The sequence below is a fragment of the Cygnus olor genome, chromosome 4, assembly GCF_009769625.2.
Source record: "Cygnus olor isolate bCygOlo1 chromosome 4, bCygOlo1.pri.v2, whole genome shotgun sequence".
NCBI lineage: Eukaryota > Metazoa > Chordata > Aves > Anseriformes > Anatidae > Cygnus > Cygnus olor.
This window is the reverse complement of record NC_049172.1, coordinates 4477663-4499305: the sequence shown is the minus strand read 5'-3', so window position 1 is coordinate 4499305 and position 21643 is coordinate 4477663. Positions and strand designations below refer to the sequence as shown.

Here is a 21643-nt window from a genome sequence, read left to right as displayed (position 1 = left end):
CTCCATTCATTGCTCTCTGCTGGGTGAAGCCAGGGATTAGGACCATTTGATGTTTGCTCTCCCCAAGTGCTACATGCCATTGTTTCTGTCAAGTCACCCTTTCAGCATACAAACTTTTCATACAAAGCCTTCATCAATATATGACAACTGTATTGTATGAGAAGTTAGAAACAGCTTTTCAAAGGGCCACGAGAGTGTTTTTGGTGTGAACATTCTCACGAGTCTCTACACTTGTATTTGCAACGTTTTTCCTTTCCAGCAAGAGGTTAGAAAAACAAACAAACAATTCCAAGCAAAAATAGCTTATTGGATGTTATCAAAGAGAAACAGTGGGGTTTCATTGAAAGAAAATTAATGCAATTCCTGCATGGCTTGTTTGCCCATCTCTGGCTCTTCTCCCATTGTTTCAATTGCTCTCTATTGTTTTTGCTAGTTTAAAAGACAAATTCCTATCCTCGGTCTTTGACATCTTCTTTCCATTTGTGCTGAGAAATTCTCCCAAGGTTTTTACTGCAGAATTTATTAGTGTGTGAACATTGAGTGGAGGAAGGGAGGAAGAAAAATCTGAGGGAAAGTTAGGTTTGCGGAGGCGGAGTGTGATTAGGAGACAGATTTGTTTAAAGGAGGGCAAGGTTTCTTCTGTTTAAGGGCACAGACACAAAGAACAGAGTGAGTAAAATAACACTAGCTTTGTAGGCCACAGCATAGACATCCTGCTTTTTTCCCAAGGAGACTTCTGCACTTTCATTTATGAGATGGCAGAGATCAAGCCACTAGCTGCTGCACAAATGTGAAAGCATTTTGTGTAAGTTATATGAAACGTCTGAGGTCAGAACATTTCTGAAATAACTTTACAGTGTTTTCACTGGAAACAGAGGCTCTTTTCTCAAAGTGTAATTATCTGCTCCAGACTACTATACATTTCCAAAGAGAGTTTATAGCCTGCTTCACGTAAAGAAGGCCTTGTAAATCACAAACACATGCAAAATCTGCATTCATAATTAGGTGACAAATACTACTGTTTTTAAAACAAGACCTTCTAAAGCAGACTGAAAGCCCTCCAGGCACCTGCCAGCCAAGAACAAAACTGAAATCGAGGTCAAATCCATAATCTATTCAACAGCCATGTACAAGATTGTTAGCAGGTTACATTTTTTTTTTTCTTGGGGGGGCAGGGCTGGCAACGACCATCAAAATCCCATTTCAATTTTTTCATTTCCAATGAAACCACCCTTACATTATTATAAATACATGTACAATGAATGGAAGGGCAAGAGGACACAGTATTGGAAAACAAGAGACTAACATTTACGGTCTTCACTCAGATAACATTCGGAGGACCTCTTCAAAAGCCAGTATTTGATTTATGTTGGTTTTACAAGCATTCAGAATGATCTGAATTCTTACACATATCTTTCCTCCATTTTCTATTGCTACAGATCTGCCCTTTGCCATAAGTCAGCAACTTCTACCATGACTTCACAAATAACTGTAATACAGAAAGTTCTACCATGACTTCAGAAAAAAGGCTTCAAGCATTGAGGAGAAAATAGAAGTGGAAATAGTAAGGGGTACACACTCAGGAGGGGGTTCAAAGAAACAGCAATGCTTCTGGGCTATATGGAAAGCTCCCAAGCCAGGGCAGAGGAATCCAGATTTTTGGTGATGTTTAAATAACCCAAGTGATGCCACCACTGCAGAAAAGACCTGTTGCAGCAGAAGCTGGCAACAACCAGCCCAATAAAGTCAGTTGGGCTGTGAGAGTCCCAGGTCACAATGGGATTGTCTCCTTCAGGCTTCCTAAGGAGCCAGAGATGTCAAACTCAACAACTCCAACCAGATGGAGCTACCACAGCAGACACTGGTAGTAAAAACCTTTTAGATACTGTCACCACTTTCCTACATTTCCAACAGAACAGCTATAGCCATGGGCTAAGGCATTCTGGCAGGTAGAGGACTGAATGAAGCTTGCAAGATCCCACCTCTGTTTTGATTTTGGGTAAAAAAACACACCATGCCTTCATCCCTACAGGCAGCTATGGCATCCACAGTAAGGCTGTAACTGGCAGCATAAGGAAAGAGTGGCCTTATGGAGAGGAGAAGAAAAGTGAACCAGTCAGTCCAACAATAACTAGGCAAATTCAAAACACAAATACATGTGCCAACTTAGTTAATCATATTTTCACAACTACATGACAAGCCATACATTGTCTAAACTAGCTCAACTCCTGCAACATGTTTTGAAGATAAAATTTGATTACAGCATGTAACAACAAACTACCAGAGATAAGTTTGACTTTTGTTCTCTTTGAAATCTGGTTCATGACTTTCACCTTTACCAAATTACAAGCTGCTGACTGGACCAAAATTCCCCAGTCTAACCTATAGCTGCCGCAAAATATTAGGATCAGGTATGCCGAATCCTAAGATAAGAAGTTACAAGGAGTATTAAGAAATACAATCCCATTTCAAAGTTCCTACACTCATTTTAGTTGTGTCCACTGTGCAAGCCCTGAACTACTGAGCAATGTGGTTTTGGCATTTGTTAAACTTGGCCATGTTTGCAGCCAATGTTTACGTATGCTAGTTTACAATGCCAACATCTCACTTCGCATCAATTTTACAAGTGTTCACAAGAATTTCCAGCGAATCTGACAGTTTCTACCTCTGAAATTATATTCCCTTCTCTTTTTATTTCATTCTTCCCATGGGATATAGCTGACTTATGGTGAAACCTTTAAAACACAAACAACTGCCCAACAGCTACCAACAAAAGACTCGTACCAATCTTTCTTTGACTCCCCTTATATTCTCCAATTTTTGTTACAATATTCCAAGGCAGAGGAAATGAAACTTGAATACTTGACACAATAACTGCCCGACTTAATAAATGCTGTGTAAATGGATGTAACTTGAGAAACATAAAATTCATGTATATAACAATCTAGATAAACAGCTCAGTTAACATTCATATCAACAAGTAAATTGTAAGTGAACCCTGCCATAAATTCATACATTTGTACTAGGACTCAGTGATTTGTGCCAATACATAAACCAGACGGGTCCATAAACTGCAGGCAGGAGAGCACAGTCTACCCAAAATGTGTCAAGAAAGTGGAGGTTTATAGTACAATAACTGTAATTTAGACATGCATCTTCATTTCTCATGCAATGCTCCTGCTGAGATCAGGATGGGGGTGCTTTTTTGAACTTTACAATGTTGCTCATAAAAATCATCAGATAATTACACAAGCTGCAAATGGGTCTGTGCTAACCAATTCATTACCCAGAAAGAAACATAGGGCTCAGTGTCCTATTCAAGACAAGGTCTCCTTATCCTTTATCTGACATCCTTGCATTCATTGTTTAATTAATAAGACTGTCCTCTTCCCTCCTCTTTTTCTTTTCTCCTTCTACAGACAAATGCCATTTTTTTCTTTGCAAAACCACAAATTTAGATACAAAAGATTCCATGGTACAAAGTGTGTGACTGTGTACCCATTGCTTGAGCATGACAAATCAAGGATCAGCCATGATATAACTTAAGCAAATATAATCTGAATCAACTACTGTTTAATTCCTACGAATTGAGTAGCTGCAATACATTCAACAAGGCCAAGTGCTGGGTCCTGCACCTGGGGCACGACAACCCCAAGCAGAGCTACAGGCTGGGAGATGAGTGGTTAGAAAGCTGCCTGGCAGAGAAGGACCTGGCAGTATTGGTTGATAGTCGGCTGAATATGAGCCAGCAGTGTGCTCAGGTGGCCAGGAAGGCCAACAGCATCCTGGCTTGCATAAGAAACAGTGTGGCCAGCAGGTCTAGGGAAGTGATTGTCCCCCTGTACTCGGCTCTGGTGAGGCTGCACCTCGAGTACTGTGTTCAGTTTTGGGCCCCTCGCTACAAGGACATGGAGGTGCTCAAGCAAGTCCAGAGAAGGGCAACAAAGCTGGTGAGGGGTCTGGAGAACAAGTCTTATGAGGAGCAGCTGAGGGAGCTGGGGATGTTCAGCCTGAAGAAGAGGATGCTCAGGGGTGACCTTATCGCACTCTATAGGTACCTTAAAGGAGGCTGTAGCGAGGTGGGGTTGGTCTATTCTCCCACGTGCCTGGTGACAGGATGAGGGGGAATGGGCTAAAGTTGCGCCAGGGGAGGTTTAGGTTGGATATTAGGGAGAACTTCTTTACTGAAAGGGTTGTTAGGCATTGGAATAGGCTGCCCAGGGAAGTGGTTCAGTCACCATCCCTGAAGGTCTTTAAAAGACGTTTAGATTTAGAGCTTAGTGATATGGTTTAGTGGAGGACTTATTAATGTTAGGTCAGAGGTTGGACTAGATGATCTTGGTGGTCTCTTCCAACCTAGATGATGCTGTGTGATTCTGTGATTCCAGAAAGACCAAGGATATGGTGACAGAAAAACTTGTCATGTTACTGTAGATAAAAAAAATGGCTTCTGGTAAAGTAAAAAGCCTCCTAGATACCATTTATTGTTTATAGCATCATAATATAAGTATTTCCTGAACATAAGCCCTCATTGACTTCCTTGTCTAGGGTACACTTTCTTATTCTCCTACTTGCTAATTAAGCATCTATTTACTGATATTAGTTTTGATGCAATACTGTAAATAAAAACAAACAAAAATCAACATAATGGAAATTCCACTAAATGGAACTTGTAAAACAGCACATAAAAACACAGACAAGAAAATCTAACAGTGCCAAGGCTCTCATTTTATAAGAAAACACAGAGAATTTGTTCTCCATAACACCAGAGGTGCAAGGAAGATGTGGACATATAACCTGGGCTTACATCAAAGACAGAAACATGCAAATTTTAGCTAGCCCTCATAATTGCAGGAAGGCATTTGAAAATACAACTGATGTGTGCCCTGCAGAATCAAAATTCCTCAAACTGAACACTTAGCTTTTGTTAGTATTACTGGTACATTTGCTATTTACAAAATGATTTCAGGATTTTTTGGAGTTCAACCTATGGTAGAAAAGCTTTCAAAAAAATAAAAAATAAATTAAAAAAATACCAGTTTCAGTGTTCAATCCTTGGTTTATGAAACAACCCCAAAATGAGACCTGTGTTTGATATGGATTGGTTTGAGCCTCCTTCTTGATACTCCACAAGATCCCTGTTTCATTACACACCCACGTTAGACTGGAAAAAGCATCATATGCCATCTTATAGTATGACTAAGATTAACTCATTCTCCAGTATCTCAGGTAGGCTGCTCTGCATTCCTTGACCTTCACAGTGCCTCCCAACTTCTTTTTCCTCTTCCATTCGCTGTTTCATTAAGAACAGACACTTGGGGTCTTGATCCATCCTACATGAGACTACTAAAAAGTAGATTAATTCTGTATCTCTGCTATATCCTCTCCAACAGCAATGTGTACTTGTGTGCACATGTCCGCACAAGTGAGCATGCTCGTGGTGGAATTTAGATACAAGACCGCTTTTTTATCTGAGCAAACACTTGGTAGTTGAGTGTTTATGTCAGACATGACAGAAAAACAACATATATCATGGTAGCTATGAAATAAGCAAAAAGGAGTCTGCTATCAATAGATTAAAATATTTATGAGAAATCATGGGCTTCTTGATAGAAGTTCAATAGCTGATAACATTCAATAACAAGACAAAGTGCAGTTGACTAGGGTCTTTTACTTTCAGCAGTAAATATTCACTGAAGTCAACAGAAATGACCCCACAGGAATTCAAGGAGCAATGGATTAAGCAACTATAAACCAGCATGCTTGGGAGACAGGAAGACAAAGAAGAATGAAAGGCTGCCTTTTTTTTTTTTTTTTTTTTTTTTTTTTGCAAATTTTACAATAAAAATAACTAGAGTGCAAACAGTTTTCAAAGTAGATTGCTTCACCTTTTCCTCAGAAGAATTGCATTTATTGTTGTGTCAAACTACTGAAGTGGGAAAGAAGTTATAGCTATAAACAGTTTTTATTGCCACAGACTTCACACCTTTTATTTTGCATTGAACATTAAAAGGGATATGAAACAAAGGAGAATAAATAACTAGACCTGCTTTACCCCCCTATTATTCCCTTTTATTAGAAAAGCAATAGCATGGTACAACTTCAGAAGAGTTTTCTGCACTCGCCTGTGAGGACTTTATCAGTAAGCAGCCCATAAGTAGACTGTACCAATACAGAGCTATTTTGCTCAAAAGGTAGGATATCCATCTGGCCCCCAGCCTAAGCAGACATGTTACCTACTGATGCCTTGAAGCCGATCAAAACATTCTGCTTTATGGAAGCAATTAACATGCTCAAAAAAAACCCCACAAACAAACAAAAAACTTGGAAAAACAATAAAAAAACAATAATTAAAACAAAAAGAAAAAAAAAAAAAGACTTGTAAGGAAGACCAATACAGTTGAGTGGAATTTAGGGCTTATAAAACTACAGGGATTGTGGAAGTATATTCTGGCTTTCTTTCGCAACACAATAGAAATTAAAGAGAAAAATATATACTTCCTGCCAATCAAAGTCATGAAATCTTTTTTCCAGATTTTTTAGATAAAAAAATAGACCATTAAATATTTTTATACTTCTATAAGCCAGCTCTATCATTTATTCCTAGAAGTGTAGAAAGAAAGCAGCTCCTTTCAGGGAGTTAACAACTTCCTGTTATTTTCAGGAACAGTAGTTCACATTCTAACATTTCTATCTTTTTTTTTTTTTCTCATTTTTTTTTCCACCTAAAACATGAACAGTGGCTTCTATAATTCAATGACCTCTGGTGCTTCCTTGGTTACTTAGCAGACTGATAGATAATTCAGCTGAAATGACAGTGTCTTTTGGCCATTTGGTCTTTTTTGTGCAACTTAAAAGAACCTTTTTGATGAGGATAACAGGCTGAGCTTCAAGTATTTTGAAGAAACCAGACAAAAGAAGAAAATAAGGGAAGGGGAGAATTTCAAAGCAATAGAGATTCACCACTGCCAGTCACTACCTACAAGAAAAGGACTTGTGGTCATTGAAGTCACTGTGTGTCTTAGAAGCTCCCTAACCTTGTGGATCTATCATCTTTACTCTTTCCATTACTACTTTGAAGATACATAGCATGAAAATATATAGCAGGCAGATCATCCTTTGAACAGCAACAGGGTCAAGGAGATTTATGTATTTTATTAACAGATGCTACGTATTGTAGGGAGTCTACAAAAAAAGTCATAAACAAGCAGACAGTGAAATAAAAGCAAAACAATTCAAGGAAAGAAATAACTTGATGCGACCCATACACATTTCATTCTGTTTCCATAAATTCCCCTACTCTGCCATTTTTCTCTACCTGGAAGGAATTAAAAACAACCCTAAATTCATTATTAAAAGACTAAGAATATATTCAAAGAATTTATTACTAAAAGTCTGGTATCGTTTTTGAAGAATTTCAGCTCACACTTGCTACCATATCAAAGCATATTTACATTAAAGTAAGCAAAGGCTGAACTTGTATAACTGAGCAAAAACTGGGTAGCTCACAAGTAAGGTTTTGTAGCCAACATACATTTGCTGTATTTCAACACTAAATTTCAGCATAAAGATTTTTAATACAGATTAAAAATAAAAATAAAAATGTAAAAAACAAGTGAGGTCATTTCCATTCTTCCGTTCACTGCAGTGAACCCAAAGTACCTGCATTTATTTCAGTAGTGATTGTCCTGAGTTTCAATGAATTTTTCAAAGGCACTTCATCCTGTGTATACACTTTTTTCTTTTCCAAACTTTGCTACTCAACACAAGATACATTTGTTCTTTCAAGGTAATAGAATGCCAAAGAAAGATTTATATGTATATATAAATATATATATATATATTTGGTGTTGTCTACAAACTCTACTATAAAATATTATTGTTAAAAAAAATAGTGTGTTAGATTACTTAAATCATGAATGGTTAGAAGGACAATGGCAATAAAATATTAGTATAAAGACACTGCTGTGTAAAATATTGCCCAAGGGATACTGAAAGGCTTCTGAGAATGCAACATAACCTTAACAGCTTAAGAGCAATGAAATTATTTCACAACCTTGGTAACTTTTTAACCAGAGGGTATGCTAAAGCTTGGAAAAAAAAAAAAAAAAAAAGGTATTTAAGTGAAATACCAACATACATTTCCCTGAGGATCTCATCCTTTCCTACTCCACCTCACACATCCTGTAGTCCCTCAAATTGTTCCTCTGTTACCAGCCACATCACAGGCTCCCTGGGTACCCAAACAAACCTTTTTGCAAGAACTACCTGACAAATATAATGATAAAATCTACACTGCACAAATCCATCTGAGGCAACTTGTAAGTACTAGGTCACTGCAGACGTCTCCAAACTATCCGAGCTACAACTCAATGCTGAAAGAGGCAAGGACTTTGACATTACGTCATAGCTTAAACCTTGATGGGGATGTGTCCACCCTTAATCACAGATTAATTTAGTTGAACTGAATGAGTATATAGAGGCACATAAAATTAGTATATAAAATAACGTACATACTAAAATAAGACAAATGCTAGTGGAAGAACTAAGCTTTTCATTTCTCATTCTCAATTTCCTCATATAAACCAGGGGAAAACTACAATGACTTCCTTCATAGAGCTATTTTGAGAACAGTTCAGATTTGTAAAGTTTGAGCTGAAACTGAGTAAATGCAAAGGAATTTTTATATCAACTACAAACATACACATATATTTATACATAGCTGTATATAAAAGTGAGATGACCAAAGATATTTTTGTAACCTTTAAGGCTGGCACCGTCTTTCTTTATACAGGAAGCAATTTAAGACAACATAAAGTTTATGAAAAACAAAACATTTTTTTCCTCAAGACTAATAGTTCGGTCTGCAAAATTCAGAACATCTTCAGGGGAAATTACACACATATGTATATATATATATATAAATGGATATTTATTCTTTTTGGCAAATGATCACTAACAGACATACTGTGCATATAACTGGATTGTATTTCTGAAAATACATGATTCTCTTACATGTTTCTCAGCAGCTCACAACTCTTGGATGTTACTGATTGATCTCAGCAAAAAAGATTATTGGGAACTTCAGTGCTATAGCAGGGACAGCTTAAGCATTTTTCACATGTAGAATTCTGGATTAAAGCTCACAAAGAGAATGGCAACTTCCATGCTATGATTAATAACATTACTAAAGTTACATAAGACACTTCAACGGAAGTAATTGCTGCTTTTTCTATTTTTTCTTCTCTATCCTCCAAAACTGGCTCATACTTATATAAAAGAACAGCACATCGTCACAGCTCTTCATGCCAGCCCCATCAATAAGAACCTGAAACATTTCTGCTAACATCTAAGGCTGCTTATAGTCAAATTTCAATTGACAAGTGTATCAGTTTGTAATGGAAAAAAACAATCAAATTTTTAAGCTTCTGACAGAATAAACTGGTAAAAAAAAAAAAAAAAAAAAAAAACACACACACAACCACAGTACTGTCAGAGTAATAGAAATATTAAATTCCAAAATCTGAAAACAGAATTTCAGCTAGAAGTCTGAAGTCCAAAACTCTCAAGTCTGCTCCAGTTCACAGAACTTCCAACTTCCACCAAAGAAAGTCACCAGGGCTCTGTACTGATAGTTAATCAAGGAAACTCTGATAGACTTTCACGGGGTTTTCAAAATAAGGTCTTCGATATCATAGGAGTATCTTTAAGTCATGATAAGGTTGATGAAATACATATTTTCTATAATTCTTCATTTCATTTCTTAACACTATCGAGTCTACTGGGATCTGCAAAAAGTTGAACTGGAATTCAAAGCTGAATACAGCATGATGATCAGTAAAAACAATAAACCAGTAGGAGGTTAATATTGAATTAAAAACACATGCAGCAGGATAGTAAAATACTATATAATATCCCTGAACACAGTGCAATATTTTGCTTTGACATAATTCCTAATAAAACACAGAACACTCCTATATTTCTGCCATCTGTAGAATAGCATGAAGAAAATACAAAGGTCATTTGATAAAGAAATGATTTAGGAATACAGGAAATATTTCAGAGTTCTTAATTATATTTTGACAACTCTTTGTACATCTTATATTGGAACCACAATACTAGGCTTGCAATTGTGTTTTTGTACTCATATGTACTCTGCTAAGCTAAGCAATGCTACACCAAATTAAGGATTACATGTCATTTTTGCTTCACAGTTCTTCACTTACTATCAGAAGATCTAGTATGCCTTGGTAACAGCTGCAGCTTCTAGATGGGTAAGTGGAATGCTAAAGTGTGATTCCTCACAGCATTTATGCTAACATATGCAACAAGTGAAGTAGACCTTCACTTTAGTAAAGTGACTAGTAGACCTTACTTTAGTAAAGCAAATAAAACCAATTCTTTTCAGAAATTAATGACGCCACCATAAGGAAATGTTGGTAACACCCTACAAATGAAAAGGTCTCTCTTATGTTTCCTTTTAGAGGTTTTATGTTTTCTTTTGTTTATTTAATCTATGATTTGGATTTTCAAAGTAACAGTACCACGAATGGTCATTATGTGAACTACGAGATGAGGGAATTAGTTTAAAATTTTGAGACCATCTTGACTGTTCCAAGAATTCATCCTCCTCACTTTCTTCGTATAGCTCATAAAGCTACTCTGGAAGGAGTTCTTCAAATTTTGAAAAAGAAGAAACCTTAATAACAACAGAACCTATTTAATGAGGACATCCAGAGCTGACATTAGCTCGCATGAAGAGCCCTCTCTACAGAATACATATTCATATTTTTTGCTTATGGATAATCAAAACCTAATTTAACTGCATAATTGCTAAATTGAAAGATTTCAAATCTGCCTTCCCCCCCGCCTCAGAATCAGGAAAAACAAACAAACAAAAACACCTGAAATAAATTACCAGTTCCAGGAAATGCCATGGAACATTTGAACTTCTTGCTATTTCAGCGCAACATTTCCAGACATAGTTACTGAAATTGTAACTTTAAAGTATGCTTATCAGAGTAGGTAAAAGAACACCGTAGCACAGTTGGGATGGGAGCCTGGCCTCCACTTTCACCATCTGACATTCAATGAACACAGCTCTAACAAGTCTGTATTTTCCCAAGCTAAATTCACTTAGCAGGGTACTATAGGGAAGTCATTAATCTGCCATTAGAGGCTCCTTTGCAAATCCTGGCAAAAGGGTGGAAAAAGAAAGTAAAAAAACATGTTGGAAGCTGAGCACAATATCCAGTACTCCAAGAATTTGGCTTGTTGATGTCTGGAACTTACTCACCTCAGCCTTTTTAAAGTATGTGGGGTGCTTCCTTGGTGCAACTGATAGCCCAGCATCACTTGCCTCTGAGTTGCCAATTTTGTGCTTTCTTCTCCACAAAGCAAAGAATCCGCTTATTTGCAGTAATGACATCTGCTTAGCTGCAAAAGCATTTAACATTCATAGCTATCTTGGTTTACACACACACATAAGTCTAGAGGGGAAATGGAAGAGATTTTTGTATTTTAAAAGTGCTTACTGTTGTTGTCAATTCATTTCAACAAAATTAACTTCAGCTTTATCAAAACTGAGAAAGCAACATACTTTAAAAAGCAATTAAATACATTAATTCCATATGGGAAGATAATTTCTTCTTTTGGGTCATAAACATTTATGTACGCGTCAGACACAGTAAACAAGAAATTTTGAGCATGATTTCTCCTCCTACGTTCTCTGATGTGGTTCAAAATGACTGAGCCATACAGTTATAAAACTAATGAGAGATGAGAACTAAATCCTTGCTTTTTATTTGGAAACTAACATAAACGAAAGGCCATGATGATGACACTTGTATCCTCAGGTTCACAAGTCAATATTGGCTGTTCCCTGAGAAGATCACGCAATTTCACTACTCTTCAGGAGTTCTATTACAGCTTTAGAAAGGAAGGAAAGCAGTAAACAAATGGTAAAGTTCTGACTGCTAAATACATATGAGACTTAGTACAAGCTTGTTAATTTATGTGATGCTCATAGTTAAGATTAATTTTTGATCTCAAAAACGATAGCAAAATTTTAATAGCTGCAATGGGATCGAGTATTTGGCCTTTTTATTGGTATAGATTCAAGTAAGAAACAAACTTTTGAATATTGTATTTGTCTGTATTCCTGCGTCTACCTGGCCATTAGATGAAGATAATCATTTTTCTACATTAATTTCTACTGTTGTATATGAGCCCAAACTCTCAGGTTAAGCTTAATCTTATTTTCACTTACAGAAGTAAAAAAAGGCCAACCTAATTAGTTTGGCCTTGAGAACAGCAGTTGAGAGGAAAAATATGACTTGAATATTTGCAGGTTTGAAGTTTTCACATTTTAAACTCACGTAGGAAGAATTTTTTTAAAAAAGACAAGTAAACCTGTTATTTACTCCCTTTCAGTATTTATTCTTCTTTATGAAAGTCAAACAAACCATTCATTCCCTTTGAAAATACATTTCCTTCTTAACTTAAAGTACCTGCCTCTACATGATGTAGAGACTCTATTTTGCTATATTCAACACCCACTGACATCAGTAATACCTAATGCAGGACCTGGGCAACACAGTAGCTCTTTGCACTATTTACATGCTAAAAATCACTTCGGAAGAAGTAAAAACTGATTCCAAGTCTTTAGACGAAGGATGGTACTTGGCTCCCTTTAAATGATGGATCACAAAAACACGGTACATCCTGTGATTTTACACAAACTTCCAACTCATAGTCTGACTTCTGTATAAGTAATTACAGTTTTACAGAAGAAATCAAGATGCACAAAATTTATTGGAGCAATTTCAAAACAAAAACAAAACTTTGAGTGACTGTACCTGTACTTTGTTAACAAACTGTTAGAGTTTGATGACAAAATTCGACCTGCAACATGTAACTCAAAAGCAGATGGCATTTTCATATTTAAACTGAGTCATTTCATCCTTCAGCAGGATCAAAGGCTTACAAAAGAGCTTAGGCTATCAGCTGCTACAAGACAAAACACCCTACAAGATCATTCTCCAGAACGCGAACAGCTGATGGCCTGGATAAAATCACTGTGCTTCTCTCAGGAGCAGTAACTTTACAACACTGTGTATCTCAAGGTGATGCACTATTTCTCCAGGCCCCTGTTGATTCTGTCCTTCATAAGTGCCTCCTTCCCCCTCTCTCCACACAAGAAAGAGAGGCTCTAGGCATCCCTAAAGGCAAACTGCTGGGAACGAGGAAGATGCTTAAACCTCAATTTATGGTGATCAGGACAAAAGAAACAAGACCCCAAGTCCAAGGGTCTAAACAGGCAGAAAACATTTTGCAGCATTAGTCAACAGAGCATATTGTGTACCTTGCTCCCAGTTTAAAAAGCTATTGAAACACATACAAGATCACTTTACCTTATCAAACGTCACAGTATTGAATGATGTTTACTTACTAGAGGAATACTCCACAAGTCTTGGAGTGCAGATGGCTATCCAAACTACCAAAACTCAAGAAGAAACTCAGCAGGACTTAAAATACGTTTTCTCTGCAAAAAACTGTCCATTTCCCTTTCCAGTCTTTCCTGCTGTCAGATACTCACCTCCTCTCTAAGGTCTAGGACTCTCCCTACCATCCCAGTTTTCTCCAGAAAGTGATGAACCTTTACGTACACTGCTGCCATCCAAAACAGCTCAAAACTATGGCCTACGTCCTGCTGGCTATTTTACTCAGGCCTTGACAAAAAACAGAAACGAAGTTAAAATGGTTCCCACCCACTCTTTTGACAGTACAAGCCAATAAAAGTTCATCTAACCATGAATCACAGTTTCTGCCATGAAAGTTTAGAAATTAAAATTACTCCAGTCACATACCTTGAAGCTCAATTTTGGAAAAGACACACACATACACTTACTGTGGTAGCCCTTTATCATGTATGCAACACTGGACAATTTCAGACTGAAATAACATCACTTCCACAAACATTACACACACAGGAAAACAAGAATCTCATGAAAACAAGTATCAATCATTAATACTTTATCCACTTCTAACATAGATTTGAATGGCTGCCAAAGACAAGGGAGAAGCATCTGTGAGGCTGCTGTATGTCGAAGTCCCACATAGAAAGATCGTGTATGCTGACATGAGAGAGTATGTTGCACCAGAGATGGGTTAAGGAGAGGACACTATGGTGAGGAAGAAAACACTTAGCTGAGCGAGTCACACTGAAACATCCCCCTGCCCCACACTGGTACAGGGATCATTTTTACTTCAGCATAACTTCATAGAGGGTCATGTTGTCTTCTTTCATCACAATACCAAATACACTGTTTTCTAATATTTTATGAACTTCTAAATTACAAAGATGTTAAGAACGACAAGTCTTCTCTCTTTGCCTTGATAGTACACTCCTCGCGTAATTAGCTTTAGATGAGATGCTGAAATCTGTTCTTTGGAACATGCATACCATTACACTAAAAAGGAGATTTATTGTAAGAATTACGTTGTACAGATTACTAGTGCATTATTAGTGGGGAAAAAAAAAAAAAAAAACTTTCTGTACAAGTTGAATATATATTTATATTCTAAATTAGAAAAAAACATGTATTTCTGGGAGGTGACTTAAAAGTCAGAATTAAGATTTCAGCAAAACACTAGAATTTGTATTATTTGCTTTTCTACAAACATAGTTATATGTAATCTGAAACAGTTTTTCTTTTTTAAACAGAAAACCAGAATCATAAGAATGTACTTTATTTTTAAAGGTTATGCTAAAAAGTTTTTAGTTCATGATCATGGTCTCTACCTTTCAGACATGCAACAAAACAATAAGGCTTTTCTGAAAAAAATGCTTCTGGTTTGTAGTATAGCTTATTTTTACTTAAAACAGGAAAACAGAAAATTAAATTATATTTTTGTTGTATTTTGAAGAAAAAAAAATCTAAAAACTCAAAGATAAAGATAGGTGTTACTCATCTGTTATGAATATATATTTGTACCCAGTAATTACATATGTGTTGAGTGAGTTTACTGTGCCCTTTTTGAAAAACACAACAAAAAAATAGGTGTTAATAAAATGTTCAGTGTAAGAAGGATTGGAATTTAGCTTTGATCTTATCATGGACTTACATGGCTATGACATCAAAAACTTTCGAAGTGCTTCTTTCATCAGCACAGAAACTGAGATCTTTGAAGCCAGGAAGCCCTTACTTTAACCAAGGCCACCAATACTTTCCATTTTAAATTTGTCATGGGCACAGAGAAGAATGGGGAAATTACTGCAGACAGTTTTTTAATGGGAAACAGTTGGACTTATTTTATCAGTATGTAAAGCGATTCTAATAATACTTTAAAATCATTTTATAAAAATCTCAAGATTTTCAACTAAAGCTTGCAAAAAACATTTTAAAAATCAGTCTTATGGAAGTTATCTGGATCTAAGTTTCAGTTTAAGAGGAAGACATCTAAATGTACAGCCTACGTGTAGCTGTTGAAAATGCAAAAATTGTCAACATAGTCCAGAGAGCAATTCAGCAGAATGGTTATTAGGTTCAGTAGCTGCCTATAATCCTGATTACAGAGTAATTAAGAAGCATGAGTGTATGCAACTAGTGTCATTTGAGAGGTTCCCTAGGTATCCAGGACAGCTGCACATGACTGACAGATACAACAATGGTCCAACAGGAGACTCCAGCTCTGTATGGCTGCAAGAGACTACACTGAAGACCCTGAATTTTCTCATGCAGCCACAGATGCCTGTCGGCAGGCAATGTACTTGAGCCCCAGGAGGCTGCAATCAGCAGAAGAGCTCTCTAGGTGCACTGAGTGTTGACTTAGCCTTCACCAACTAGAAGGAGTGCTTAGACACCTCACATGTCAACGCCACCACACAAGCTTCTAGCTTTAGGCATCTTGTTCTAGAGTTGAATCTTACTCTGAGTGTTTCATGCCATTATCACTCCTCACCTGCACATTTCAAGAATTATTTCTGCACTCATCCAGCCAGTCAAAACATCTGAGTACATATCCTCCTCCAATAAGAGGGGCATCTTGAGTTGAAAGGAAGGAAAGGCGGTATTTGGAGTAATGGTAAGTGTTGCTCAGAATGAACAATGAAATGATGACAATGGCAAAGAGGTGAGCTTTTCCACTGGGAGGAAGTAGTGAAGTTAGGTTGTAGGAATTTTCCTCCTAAGTTTTGTGGGTCCTGGTACCTCACATGTTTTCTGTATAAACATACAGGGCGCAGACGTTAATAAAATTTCCTTTGGGATTTTTAGAGTTTTTTTCCTGTGGTTTGCACCCCACTTCTTTTACAATAGTGACAAGACTTCTCTGCTTTTTGCTCTTGAAACAGCACTGAATACTGCCATCTCAGTTGTGGTACTTAGCCTACAGCTACCTCAGGGCATTTCATGTAGATAGATGAGCTTGAAAGACTGAGAAGCTGTTTACAGGAGCTGAGCAAGATACACTCTCCAAGGGACTGAAACATGGGAGGTGGGAACCAAGTCCCAGAGGAAAAGCACACGGGTGGCTACACAAAGTCAACATCCACCACAGGGCAGCCTGCGGGCTCACATAACACCCTCAGGTCCTCAACAGAGCCTGTTCAGAGCAAGAGTGCCACACAGAATTACAGTGTCTCTCTCCATTGACCGCCAACAGCACAGAGGTTGCAGATACCTCTCTGTGTAGGCCACATATCAAGAGCCTACTGTGAAACATGAGCACTATGGGGGGATGGTCATTTCAAATATCATGCGGACTATATACAAAACATTAAATGGAGTCTGGCACTTTGCAAGGAAGGGTATCAGAAAATCTTACAGCAGGGATACCAGGCATTCAGACTGAGCGTGAAAGGGGTTTGTAACACTAAAATTGTCTTTCAGCAGAAAGGGGTGCTAAGAAACAAACAATCTGAGGAAAATGCTTGCATTCCTTAAAGAAAAAATTAACTTTCAAAACAACAACAAAAGTCAGCCAGATTGGCTGTAAAGATTTAATTTGCAATTCTGATTCTGAAATTTCAGCAATTGCCCTCAGAAATTCTGGTTCAGACACCTCACTTTGCTATGATGGCCCCCGAAACCAGAGTTTACTTTCCACATTGCATCTTGGGCATACAAAAATTAGAGTTTTTCAATTGATTTCACTAAACTTGGATTTGGTGTTGGCTTTTTCCCTCCTCTGTTTCTTTGCTCTTCCACGTTTCTACACCACTCAACTGAAATAATTTACATGTAGTTTTTGCTATACCAAATGCTACCTCTTTGCTGGTCTATTTCTACATTGAAACTGAAGTTAGGTCCCTGGATTTCCACATCTTCAATTACAACTCACAAGACAAAGTTCTACTATTCTTAAATAAAGCAGAACTAATTCAAGGAGCGTGTATAATTAATCAAAATAGCTAGCAGCGCAATATTTAAAATAACTGAGGCCTGCCTGGATTATAGCAACATTATTAGTATGTGATTAATAAGCAGTTGAAGTATTGCATTTGCTACACATTTGCTAAGTTATTTTATCTTGCTTTAAAGTTAGGTGGCAAAGTTTCAAGCCATAGTTAGGAGATTTGCTTTATTCAGTACTACTTTGTCAACCCCACCATCTGGTCAAACAGCTGAGGGAACTCAGACAACCATATGGGGGGCCCCATGTTTCTCTCCTGGAAAATATTTGTCTTACTGAATTATGCAATGGTTACCAGTTTATAGCTAAATAATAATAATAATAATAATAATAATAATAACAACAAAAAATTAAAATACTTTGTAGATAACCTGAGTTTGGTGGGCCTTCCAATTAGGCTTAACTTATGTAGGAAATAAGATGGCACTTACTTGAGGACCAGGCTGACCCTGAAAAACAAGAAAAAGATAAGGTTACGGAAAGTTATAACAAGGATTAACTCCTTAAACAGTAGCAAATAGTTACAGTACTTTATACTAAAGAGAGAACAAACAAACCATCAACAATAATGAAAACAGATTCTGGACTTTTAATTCTAATATTCATTTTGAAGGTTGCAATTAACTGATTCCAGAAATAAATGACAGTAACACATCATTGAACCTGCATTTGAGAAAATTCATACTTTATACAGTCAGAACAATACAATTTAGAAATTACAGAAAGACCTAATTTAACTGTTTTCAAGCGAGAAAGAATCCACAGATACAAAACTGATCTAGGAGTAGGTATTGGGTACTTTTTCTCCATTATGGCCCACACCCAGGATTCAGGGAAGTGCTAATTACTGCCTAGTGAATGAACAAAGTCTAGAAACTGGAGGAACACATTGCTGCGGAAGCAAGACTTTTTGCAAGGAGCACAATTTCCAACAAGTATAAACTAATATTTAAACTAGAAAATCAGCAACAGATGAACCCTTGGGTGCCAGCCTAAGAGGTAGCTTGGGAATGTACTGATCCATTTCCTCTCCCTTACTTACCAGCATCACATCTGGGACTACCTCTGCCCAAATGGAGAGACACCTACTGCAAACTGAGAAGCTGCAAGCCCTTCCAGAGTAGACTTCCCACCACTAATACCCCTATTCCAGGAAAGTCAGTTAAAGTCATCAATAATTCTGGCCTACCGATTGCAAATCATTTGCATGAAGCAGAAATATATTACAAAACAGTATAGTAGCTGTGACTATGAACTACAACTACATAGACAACCAGCTCATACTGTAAAACACAGACAAATATTTGTAAGTATTTGTATGTCTCCTTAAAAAGGGACAAAGTCTTAAACTCCTAGGGCTAGTTTAGCTTATGGTGTTTTATGGTATATCAATGAGATTTCAGCTGATTAAAACTACATTTCATTTGGTTAAAAGTAATCGAGCATGGAGACTTCCTGTAAGTCATATAAAACCTCTCCACTTTAGCTAGAGGGCGATTTTACAGAGTTGAAAATTTTATACAGATTCCAACCAACCTGACTTGCTATGAACTAGTAATTTTCTATCATCATTTTTTCTACAACTTTCCACCTGGAAAGCAGCTTTGCAGGGAACGATGTGGGGGCCCTGGTGGACTCCAGATTGAACAGAACATGGGACAGCAACATGTTCTTGCCACAAAGAAGGCTACCAGTATCCTGGGCTGCAATAAGCAGAGTATTGCCAGCAGGTTGAGGGAGATGATCCTTCTCCTCTGCTCAGCACTGGTGAGGCCAGACTTGGAGTGCTGGGACCAGTTCTGGGCTCCCCAGTACAAGAGGGACATACTGAACATCAGTCTGAACATGCTTTTTTTTTTTTTTTTTTTTTTTTTTTTTCCTTTTTTCTTTTTTTTCCTTCCCCTGTGCAGGTGACAAAGCACTGGCACAGGTTGCCCAAGAGGCTTGGAGGTCTTCAAAAGCCACCCGGACATGGTACTGGACAACCTGCTCTGGGTGGCCCTGCTTGAGCAGGAGGGTTGGACTAGAATAACGTTACAGAAAAATCATTGTAAAATATAGAATTACGGTGGCTATCTAATCCTTATAATGAAGGAAGCCTAAAGCATTCCTTGTCATAGATGCTGCAGTCTTGTTTAGCTCCTTATAATACTGCTCTATATGGGTTTCTAGAAAACAAATAAACAAACAAACAAAAAAAAAAACATATATACTGACTGAGGTTTGACGGTTCTAATATAAAGTATTCTGAATTGGTCAGTTCTATCAATATAGGGTATAATGAAAATGACTGGGATTCCTCTGCACCCAGCCTCTACCCCAATCTTTCCATTACAGCAAGCTTTAAGCCATTATATGCTAAAACCACTGGAAATTGCTTACTGATGTACAATAAATGTATAAATAGACTACACTGAGACTTGTGCATGCAAACTTTCATATAAAAATCACAACATGTTTATCTCACAAGTGTATCTAAAGACAATACATTTTGATTAAGTCATGAAAGTGTCTCCAAGATACACAAAAAGCTTGAAGTCTGAAATGTTTCAACAAAATGTTGATTTAAATCTGTAGAAAGGAAATGAACAGGAAAAAAAATATTGAAACAAAAAGATTTTGAAAACTGACACTTCATTCTTCACACTAACTTAGACAAGGAGGCTACTCTGTGTCCGTGTGGTACATGCTATGTATAAAGGACATACACACTTAATACAAACATACCGTGATATAAAGGTCAAGGATAACAGCATGCTCTCATGCAAGTGTTTTCTACTCTCAGTCTCAACAGCACAGCCAGTCTGCCTTTTGGTTATTGCGCATTTTTAATTCTTATTTTATCAAGTCTGCAATATGGAGAGAGGAAATCTAGAAATTGGATTTTTATAGGACAGTTTTTTTTCATGGTGACACAGAACTCTGAGGTAATGAGGAATATAATAGTTAAGTTACTCTTCATTTATATAGGCTGTCAATCTTGCAATTTTCCAGCATTTAACTGTAAATACAGATGCCTAATACAGAAGTATCCAAAGCAAGATCTTTTGATGATGTTAGCTATGAGCTCCTTGCATCTGGAAGGAACTTTGCATTAATGAAGGGAATTCTTTTCTGTTTTTCAGTTGTTCTCAATCCTTCAACGTTTTTATATACCCTTAGACACTCCTTGCAAAGCTAACTAGCAAATTCCATGACACTATAATTTTCTTTTCTCACTTATGATGCAGTAAGTGACATTAGCCAGAGGATGCAGCAAGGACTATATTATGCAACTCATCAGCTTTGCTGACAAAGGGGGAGGTAGAAAGAGGCATCACAATACTGATGTTTTTGCTTTTAAAGGTTTGTTGCCACATAGCAACAATTCAAATTGTTGAGATGAAGCTCAACAACTGGGAGATGAATAAGGTGCAATTCATTTTGCCTTCTCTCATTTTTGTATGTTGTGAAAGGGTCAGGAATAAAGCTCTGAGTTACTAGCATGTTCATTAAAAAAAAAATAAAAAATCCTTGAACACAATCTAACATGATTCATCTTTGGAGCAAGCTCAATCTCAATTAATATGCTTGTGCTCCCAAGAGGGCTCCAGAATTGCTGAAATCACTCTGGACCACTGCTATATAAATTAGTCCTAATGCACATTGTTTGTAGATTAAAAGGTTTTAGTTATTACTATTTCTCTTAATTTTAAATTAAAAAAACAGGCTGAACATACTCTTCAAGACTGAAAAGTCAGCATTACTCTAACTTTAAAATAATAATGAATATCCTTAATTCAAGTGTGTTATGTAATGTAAAACTGAGCGTTGATTGCCTCCTGAAAGTGGATGATATTAACACATGGATGGCAATTCTGTTTTAGGTCTCAGTAAAGCTATGCAGGATTTGTGTTAATACAGCTCATAGTACAGTTTGGACTTTTTTTTTTTTTTTTTTTAAGAGTGAGTTAATTTATGTAATTTTAATTTCTCTGATGATTAAAGCATAATCTTCCTCAGCAAAAGACCTTGTAAACCTTTACATTAATGGGATCTCAAGGATTGCCGTATCAACCTTACTCAGATGTGTACTCTGAAGGTAGTTTTGGTCTATTCTCTAGAATCAGACCAGGTTTTAAAAATCTATCTGAGTTCCTACTGCTTTTCAATACTACCATTTTAAATGATTGTTCTGAGTAGAAGGCAGAATAAGAATGAACTCTCTTGTTCTTCCATAGATACATCT

The 21643-nt window shown here is 37.0% G+C and overlaps 1 protein-coding gene across 15 annotated transcripts in view; it reads right to left on the bottom strand.

Moving 5' to 3' along the window:
• The window catches only part of COL25A1 (collagen type XXV alpha 1 chain), a 308172-nt gene that overhangs the window by 105802 nt on the left and 180727 nt on the right, over window positions 1–21643 (bottom strand). For all 15 annotated transcript variants that reach the window (XM_040554847.1, XM_040554846.1, XM_040554856.1 and 12 more), the window contains one exon: window positions 17847–17864. In XM_040554847.1, the coding sequence (XP_040410781.1) occupies window positions 17847–17864 (18 nt within the window). The remainder of the gene's footprint in view (window positions 1–17846; window positions 17865–21643) is intronic.